Here is a 9964-nt window from a genome sequence, read left to right as displayed (position 1 = left end):
TGTGTGTGTGTGTGTGTGTGTGTGTCATGTTATTATTTACTTTGCCCTCCTCCAGGCTCCACTGGTCTAATGAATCTTAAAACTTCTGTAAAGTTTATCACTGTATCTGACACTTGTAAAGTTCAACAAATTCATCTTTTTTAATTCTTTCTTTGCTTCTCCCCATTTTCATAATATCTGAGCATTACACTAAATTTCAGAACACTCCAACACTGAGCTTATTCAAATGACAAAAAAACAAAATATGGTCTATGTACCACAATGCTATTATTTAATATTAAAGATCTTTGTACTTTTACTATTAGGTAAAGATTACAGTATACCCTGAAATTGCTTCTGGCTTTTTGACTTAAAGCAATTATTATACCCCAATTGACACAATGAATGAAATAAGCCATTAAGTTTTATAAGAAGAGGCCAATTCAATAAAATCTATAAATGACCAGATGACTCCTGGATTTGATAAGCTGCAGGGTTTGAACTTGGGGAGAGAAAGATCATAGCAGCTACTATTCCCTGTGGACTTTCATGTTTCAGTTGTATATATTTCAGAAAAGTGAAGGAAATATAATGTTGCCATTATCAATGTTTTCTACGGTCACTATATCAGTGATAGTAATTATTATTTCTCTAGCATTATTGTTCTCAACTCTGCTTAGTTTGTGATTTACATGCCTGCCTCCGAAATATTTAGAACTACTTCATAAGTTGATTAATTTTAATGAACACCTTGGAAGTCAATCTACCCCTTTCAATGGATTCTTCTTTATACCCCAATATAAAATAAAAATACCCAAAATATGCAGTGGATGAATCTTTTCAATTAAGCTCATTTTTTCAATATTTTAACATCATAAAATCAAAGTTTTCAAGAAAAATTTTAATGATCTAGAAGAAGCAGTCTAGTCTTTGGGAAAAGAAAATTTTCTCATGGAGAAAAAACGTCTATCAGATTTTCAAAAATGCCAATTAAAACATAGATCAAACCAAAGATCGATGTCACACATATGACTGTAACAACGAAAATTTAACCATAGTATACTTTCCTAGGTAGAGAATTTATGCTACTAATTTAAACATTACTGACACAAATCCCACAATGCGCTATAATAGACAACCTTTTCCTTTCCTTGTGTTTGTGAAAGAGCCTCTCTAGCACACCACAGCCCTTTCACCCACATCTTCCTGAAGTTGCAAAGCAAAGGACACAGGAGGTGAAGAAAGGAGGAAGGGGATTGTGCTCCCCTTAAATGACCACATGCTGGAGAACAGGAAGTGGTGTGTTCAATGGGAGAAACATTTTCTTGCTAGATAAACGACTTTCTTCTTTTCTCACCCTAAAAAGGAAACTCAGTTTCCTCTATGGGTTTCTGTTTACCACATTTTCCTGTGTTTATCATCCTCATATGCTATAATAAATTTCAGACAGTCTTCCTACACAGTACTGTTCAGGACATTCAATGAGGCTACTTTTCACTTTTACACTAAGAAGGGATCAAGTATAAAGTGTGTAGAAAGAATTGATTTTGAAACCTAATGGCCCAACATACAGATTTCATAAGCAAATCCTACCAAACTGTTTCTTTGTTTATAGATATGGCATTGAGATGCTCAGTGTTATTAAAAAATGGCTTTTTAGTAAACATTTACCTATATGTGTTAAATGTTTCTTTGCATACATTTAGAAAAAAAACCAAAATCAACCAAGCAAGCAAGCAAACCAAAAACTATGCTTGACTGTCAAACCTTCCAGTGTGTGTGCTCACTCTGTGTTGACACTGTAGTTTTTTTATAACGATCTTTAAAAATTGCTTTGGACATAATTATGCAAAAACAATTAGCACAGGCATTAGTTGCATATAAAATTTTATTTTTTACATTATTGCAATGTACCTCGCACAAATACTTTGCTTTCTTGGAACATAATCTAGCAGTTTAAAATGTTAAAATATTTACATTAACATAACTCATTTTATAAATATTAGATTGCTTATTAATTATAAAAGGAGAATGTTATTAAGTTACATTTAAGCCAAGCCAGTATTTTAGAGACTTTTCATGTCGTGCACATCTGTTTAATAGCAGTTAGTTATAGTGGATATTTGATGTTTTTATTATGTAGGAATATTGTGAATTAAAATGATTGAAAACATATTCATTAAATACAAAATATTACTACAAAATTTTTAATTAAGTGAAACCAATGTTTAAAATATTAAATATTTGTTAGAAAATATTGTCATTAATGTTTTATACAGCATATATATCTCTAGCCAGAAACTTTTAAGTGGTCAATTTGTACTTTTATTTCATTAATGAGAACTTAAGAATGGGAGAAGCTTACTGAATAAAGTAAGGCTTTTCTCATTAAAAAAAAAAAAACTCATTATTAACTTTTGTTACAATGGAATAGTGACTGATCTTAAAGAAAGAATTTAAACATCAAATGTAATGTGAATGTTTAAAGTATCAAACATAGGCAGTAGTGTTATGTGGGCTTAGATTGAAGAGTTCTACAAATTTAAAAAAAAAATTAAAGCCAAAGTTATTAACACAACTAGAATTTGAAAGTATAAAACTGTAGCTGCCAGCTGCTACATGAACTGGGTTCCCGAGAGGAAGGCTAAGACTGTATGGGAGAGACCGTGAAAGAAGACTCCACCCTAGGTGGACTAGACTGCTGTGGCAGACAGGTCTGAGCCAGCCTGCTCAAGGTTGGAGGAGGATACAGTGCATAAAACAATAATCAGGTGTGGTCTCAAATGCAGACAGGCAGATCTCTAAGTTCAAAGTCATCCTAGTCTACAGTGTGAGTTCCAGGACATCCAGAGTTATACAAAGAAACTGTCTCAATATATATATGCATGTGTGTGTGTACATATATATTACAAAGTAAGAAAGGAAAAATAAAGTTTATAAATTTACAAGCCAATTTAAAAACCTAGAAAGTTTAACTGTGCTTTGTGTGGTATTTAATACCGAGAAGTCATATCATTGCACAGATGGTACAAAATGAACAAATCAATAGTATTTAGAAATTAAGTTTAGGAATAAGTTTAGAAACATATCACCTTAAATTCTAGAAATCAAAAAAGCCTATAAATTTAATTAGAGCTACTCTCTGTATAGTTTCAAGAGTATGATAAAGGTACAAGTGTCACATGAGCAACCAACTTCATTCTGATTATATTTACAAGAAGAAAAGAATATCTTGTACTGTAAATGTATCCAACAACCCATGGTTACAGAGGCCACAAGCCTTAGAGGCAATGATGCAAAATGGACATAGTACCAAACTGCCCTATGATTTCATTTCTCGAATACCACTGGAGAAATTTCTTTGTGTAGCCGTTGGTGGTTAATGCAGAAACTCAAAGTTGGTTGTAGTGCAGAAAATATGTGTCTGTGGAGGGTTCAGCTGGAAATGGGACATATATAATCAATCCTTTTCACCAAGTCTTCAGAACCATTGGAAAAAAAGAGGAAGAAATGTTTTTAAAAGGTAGAGGTCAGGGAAGACTGGCACAAGCAGTGTTGTCCTGGCGTTACAGAACCATTATACTCATGGCAGCTACGATTGCCTCTAGAAGACTTTCACATGAGGCCAACCAGTCAGCATTCTAGCACAGGGGAAGCAGGGATTCAAATTCTGAGGGAAAGAAAATTAGTTTTAGTTAAGGGTGTGGCTCCTGGCAAGTCAGCTATGCTCCACTGGGTGGCCCCACATTGAACTGTATATGGACATAAAGCATTGGACTGTCTGAGTCATTAAAAACAAACAAACAAACAAACAAACAAACAAAACAGAACGTCAAGAGGGATGTGAGTGGGAGGCACTGAAAAGAGTAAGGGGTGAATCAATCAAAAGGCACTATATGAATGTAGGAAGTTCTCAAAGAATTTATTAGTTTGTACTTTTTAAAAATGTTTTGGGATATTTTTAAACCTGGAGTTTGAGCTATATATAAAACTTATTGAGAACATATACCTAACATGTGAGATTCCCAACAATGAAATAAATAAATCAAACTTTTCTTTGAAATTTAAATAGAACTTTTTCATAAATTGGATAGGAAACATTGACATAAGTTGCTAACATAATCATGTGATTTGTCCAACAGGATGAGGTTTAGAGGATATAGAAAAACCAAAATAAATAAATTAATATAAGATTACTATATAATTGGAAATTGATCCACAGGTTTTTGCTTACCAGTTATTTGGTAAGTGGGTATGTTTTATTTTTTAGTATATGCAGTGTAGATATTAAGTCAAGACAGCAAAGACCTGCTATTTGTAATCCATTGGGTGGTAATAATACTGATGCTCTTATTTATATATTAAAGTTTCTCTCTTTAAAATTTGCAGTTTTGCTAAAGGGAGGAAAAAGAGAAGAAGAGAAACCATTTCGTGACTGTGCAGATGTATATCAAGCTGGTTTTAATAAGAGTGGAATCTACACTATTTATTTTAATAATATGCCAGAACCCAAAAAGGTAAGATCAGACGTGCTTGTTTATGGGATGGAAAGCAGATCCAGGTTGAGTTGCTATATAATCAAATTTTTCAGTTGTTGAACACAGTACACATTGGATATACATTCACACACACACACAGAGAGAGAGAGAGAGAGAGAGAGAGAGAGAGAGAGACACGCGCGCGCACGCACGCACGCATGCACGCATGCACGGCAGCTACGCTTTTTCTGTTCCCTGGGGGCTTCTGTTTGTAGGATGGTCCATAGACAATGAAACCGATATTCTGCAGACATTCTCTAACCTCAGCACCTCTGATCTGTTTATCACATAAACTTTTGTGTTCTTCTGTTTCTTGGATGTGCTCAGGCATGCTTGTTTGCACAAACTACATGCTGCTTTCACATTTCCCCTCTTTACATAAGAACACATTAGAGTGCTCTTCCAAAGTCCCAAGATGTCAGAGCGCATGTCCAGCAAGAGAGCAGACCAACTCCAGGGATTTACAGAATTATTGCTCCTGTTAACATGAAAGGAACGTAGCCTGTCTTATCACACCATTGTGAAAGAATGAGCTCTCCTAGGTACTTGAATGCAGGTGGGAAGAACATACAATTCTTCATGTTGACCAGTGCCTAAGGTAAACTTGGAAGCAATTAAGCAACATCTTGCTATCCTGTCTCTTTTAGAGATCCCACTCTGCATTCGTCCATTAAACATCCATCTATGTACAATTAATTAGTTGCCATTTATTTTCCAGTAACTGTCAAAGAACATAAATAAAAAACAGAATTCTCAGTGTAATGAAGAAGATGGTCATTTAGAGTTACCAAATAACTACAGAAGTGTAGTATGCAAGGTGGCTCTTTGAAGGAGGTTACACAGGGACCTTTAGGTGAGGCAGTCAGAGACACCGAGATCAGAGGCAACAGAAGTACTTGCGTTTCAACATGCAAAAATTTTGCTGCATTTAGAAGGCTCAAAGACAGATGCCCATTCTTGGATAAAACACTTTCCTCTAACCACCAACCAGAAAGTACACATGGAGTGACCCATGGCTGCAGCTGCATATGTAGCAGAGGATGGCCTTCTCGGGCACCAATGGGAGGAGAAGCCCTCAGTCCTGTGAAGGCTCAATGCCCCAGTGTAGGGGAATGCTAGGACCGGACAGCAGGAGTGGCTGGGTGGGTGGGTGGCACCATCATAGAAGCATGGGGAGGAGGGATGTGATAGGGGGTTTTCAGAGGGGGAAACTAGGAAAGGGAATAACATTTGAAATGTAAATAAAGAAAATATCGAATAAAAAATAAAATAAAAACCACTTTCCTCTGCCATTTGTAGCACCTGTTTATGCATCTTCATTTTCTTTGAATCCTCTGAAAAATGCACATATTTTGACCTTCCATTTCCCCCAGGTAATTTTGTAGGACATTTCTATAATTAGAGTTCTACAAAGAAGGGACTATGGCATTTTGTTTTTACAAACATGCCAAGCATGTTTTCTTCACACAGTAGGTCCTTAATAAATCAGAACTACAATGAGAAATGAAGAAAAGCATGAACTTTCCATGACACCATCAGTATGTCGATCTAGTATTACTAATCTCAACAGTTTTCCTGACTTTGGGACCTTTTGATAAGCAAGGGAGGTGAATCTTGGATACCATATGCTACATATCATACAAAGCCTCATGTCTGGTCTGGAGTCCTGGTCCAATCAAAGGCTAAATCTCTTATACTCCTGTCTCTTGGTCCTGATTTCAATAAGGACTACTGGGTATGGCTGTCTTGCTATTTTTCTCCTTTCTTGAGGCCATTTTCTTCTTGAAAGAAGCCTTCCGATTTGCTCTACAGGTAGGAGTGAGAAATATGAGGTAGAAGGCACAAGCTGTGGGAAAGATGGCTTGTGCATCCCTCTGTGCTGTCACTCACAAAAGCTCTTTGATTTCACCTGCCTTTTTTGTGTGCATTCTGAGCAACATTCTTTGAACCAAGTAATGTGTGAATGAAAATAAAATAAAGCAAACAATCATACAAAAATATGAACATACAAGAGATGAGAAAAACTAATGGTAGGGAGAGGCATTTGGATATCCTAAAATAAGTCTACACATACACACTCTCTTGAGGAACTCAATGTAAGAGCCAGCCACCACATTACAATAGGGTTTTCCAGGCTTTTCATTGTGTAAACTAAAAGTATTGTCATTAGGAGTTTAAAGGACAACAAACAAAGACACTATTGCATATGCTATCAAGATTTTGCTGAAAGGACACTGATATAGCTATCATTTGTGAGGCTATGCCAGTGCCTGGCAAATATAGAAGTGGATGCCCACAGTCATCTATAGGATAGAACACAGAGACCCCAATGAAGGAGCTAGGGAATTTATCCAAGGAGCTGAAGGGGTCTGCAACCATATAGGTGGAACAACAATGTGAACTAATCAGTATCCCCAGAGCTCGAGTCTCTAGCTGCATATGTAGCAGAAGATGGCCTACTCAGCCATCATGGGGAAGAGAGGCCCCTTGGTCTTGCAAACTTTATATGTCCCATACAGGGGAATGCCAGGGCCAAGAAGTGGGAGTGAGTGGGCAGAGGAGCAGGGCAGGGGGAGGGTATAGGGGACATTCGGGATAGCCTTTGAAATGTAAATGAAGAAAATATCTAATAAAACAATAAAAAAAAAGGGCGTTTAAAGGAATATTTTTTCTTTTCCCTAAGAGAATTCCCTTTTTTCCATCATGATTGTTACACACTTATTTTATTTATTTGCATCAGAAATGTCCCCCCTCCTGGTGTGTCACATATGTAGTAGAGGGCTGCCACACCTAAGAGAATTCTTTCACAAGTATCAGTATTGTTCTTCGATTCAGACTGATTTCCTACACTTTTTAAGGCTAGTAACACATTTTGTTTGAAATCTCTTACTATAATCATTTAACATGACCTTGGAAATAACACATGTTCATGAGTTCTTTACAAGAATTTCAGAAGCTGATAATTGAATTTAAAGGCTAATATAAAATGAGAAAATTCATTATTTGTCTTTTCTATTTAGAATGGGATATGGTCAACATAACTGTTGCTACTATTCTTGAATATGCTTAGTGAAAGCTCATCTCTTTTCTTTTATTCTTTTTGTAATGTTCCCACAAGTTCATCAGAGGTTAACTATATTCGTCTCTAAAAATTAGCAATACTAAAATTAAGTGTGTATGATATGGTATATGAAGTAATCAACAAAATAGTTAAGATAACAGAGTACACATGGGGGAACTCATGGCTCCAGCTGCATATGTAGCAGAGGATCACCTTATGTGTCATCAATGGGAAGGGATCCCTTTGATCCTGGATGACCCAGGGTAGGGGAATGCTAGGGCTCTGAGGTAGGGGTGGATGGGCAGATGTGGGAGAAGGGAAGAGACTGGGGCTTGTGGAGGGGAAACTGGGAAGTAGGAAACATTTGAAATATAAATAAATTAAATATTAATAAAACAAAAGAAAACAAAACAAAGATAACAGACAAGAGTGAGTAACAGCAAATGCTCTTCTATTAGGAGATGCCAGGACTGTAATATACCAGAACTATCTATCTATCTATCTATCTATCTATCTATCTATCTATCTATCTATCTATCTATCTATCTATCTATTCAATTTAGTACCCATACTTTTCATATGTTATCTTCTAACCATGGTTCCCTTCCCCCACTTCCCAGATCCTCCCCTTCCCATCTACTGAACTCCATGATTTCTGTCTTTCTTTAAAACAAGAAAATAAACCAGAATAAAAACAATTAAGAGAAAACACATACACACACACACACACACACACACACACCACATACACACATACACATCACCACCAACACCAACAAAAACAAAAGTTCAGAAGCCATACTATACAAGCCAAAAAACAGTAACACAAAAAAATGCCCAGACCCAGCACTGTGGAACTAAAAGTCTAAAAAATATCATTGAGCTCCTTTTGTGTTGGGCCTCTACTGGTGGGAATGGGGTCTAACCATGTGTGGTTAGTCCACCCAGTGAGACTGCGTTAAAGAACTTTTTTCCTTTGTAAGCAGATGTCAGTTGGAGGTGGCTTCTTGGTTAGGGATGGGAACTCCTGTCTGCTGCCTCCTCTGACCACTGTGACCTCATCTGTTTTGAACCGTTGAAGGTCCTGTGCATGCTTCCACAGTCTATTTTGACTGGCATTGTAAAAAGAAATGATTGCTAAAGTTTGGAAAGCATTGTTTTAAATGTCATGTGGAAGGCAAAAGCAGTAGTTTGGGGCGATTTAGTTTTTCAAGCAGATAGAAGATGAGAATTCTATCTTTTATATCTGTCTTTTGTTTCGTAGTATTCATGGTTTGTGGTTATTTCACTCTGCATTCCCTTCGAGACACAGTAGTGGGAAACAGAATTTCTCCTTTCATTTCACAAGTGTTTAAAGCCAAATGCCCTGTAGTCAGCTTAGCTTCGTCCAAAAAAAAAAAAAAAAAAAAAGAAATTAAATCATAAGTCTTACTGTAAAATATTAAAAACTTGTTTCTGAATGCATAATTCCTCCTATTATGAAGAAAGTGCTGTAACAAATACGTTAAGCCTTTTCCATTTAAGGTTATTAAAAAATAATTAGCATCCAGAAGGTTAATCATTCCAATTTGTAGAAAGCATAGAAGCATAAAAACTATGTGAATCAAATTCTCCCCTTTTGTTTGGATTTAAATCTCCGTATTAAGTTAAAAGGTGTTTAATGCTTGAGAGCTTTGACCTCGCCTGGGGAAGAAGCCAGTTCAGCCTTTTTTTTTGGACAGAGCCAGGCCCCAGTCATAGAATGAATAGATGCAACAGACGTAGCAAATGGAGCACAGACCCTGTCCACAGGAAAAACATGCCAGATAGCACAGACCACACAAGACCAGCGAATGAACTCTTCAGGACTCTCATGTCTCAAAGCCTTCTGAAATTGATCATTTATTACATGGAATGTCCTTAATATCTTAGGAAGGGACTTTTTATTTTTTTTCTGAATACAGATTTTAAAATTGGGTTTTNTTTTTTTTTTTTTTTTTAAGACTGAACCCAACTTAAGTGGATATAGATTAAAAATTAGCATGATCAGTTGTCATGATAGCAGTAGTAATAAACAGAACCCTGTAATCACACTTATAAAGCAAATTTGTTGAACATTTGAATAATTTGGTTTTGAGTAGTCTATTCTATTCATAATAAATTACATCTAATATAAATAATATTCAATGTCATGTATATCAATTCCTCAGTTCAATATATATTATGCTAAATTCAAGCAATAAACATTAAATAATAAAAACCTGGTTTTTATCATCTGTAAAATAGATCTAAGATCTAAGAGCGCTTATTCCAAATACTGCTATAAGAGTTTTCTGTGCCCTTAATCTACACACACACACACACACACACACACACACACACACACACACACACACACACACACACA

At 36.1% G+C, this 9964-nt stretch overlaps 1 protein-coding gene across 2 annotated transcripts in view; it reads left to right on the top strand.

Annotated features, from left to right (window-relative positions):
- Nucleotides 1-9964, top strand: part of Angpt1 (angiopoietin 1) — a 229582-nt gene that overhangs the window by 173549 nt on the left and 46069 nt on the right. For both annotated transcript variants that reach the window (XM_021216218.1, XM_021216217.1), the window contains exon 5: nt 4369-4496. In XM_021216218.1, coding sequence (XP_021071877.1) covers nt 4369-4496 — 128 coding nt within the window. The remainder of the gene's footprint in view (nt 1-4368; nt 4497-9964) is intronic.

Source organism: Mus pahari, chromosome 17, assembly GCF_900095145.1.
Source record: "Mus pahari chromosome 17, PAHARI_EIJ_v1.1, whole genome shotgun sequence".
NCBI classification, from domain to species: Eukaryota; Metazoa; Chordata; class Mammalia; order Rodentia; family Muridae; genus Mus; species Mus pahari.
This window is presented reverse-complemented; position numbering and strand designations above follow the sequence as displayed.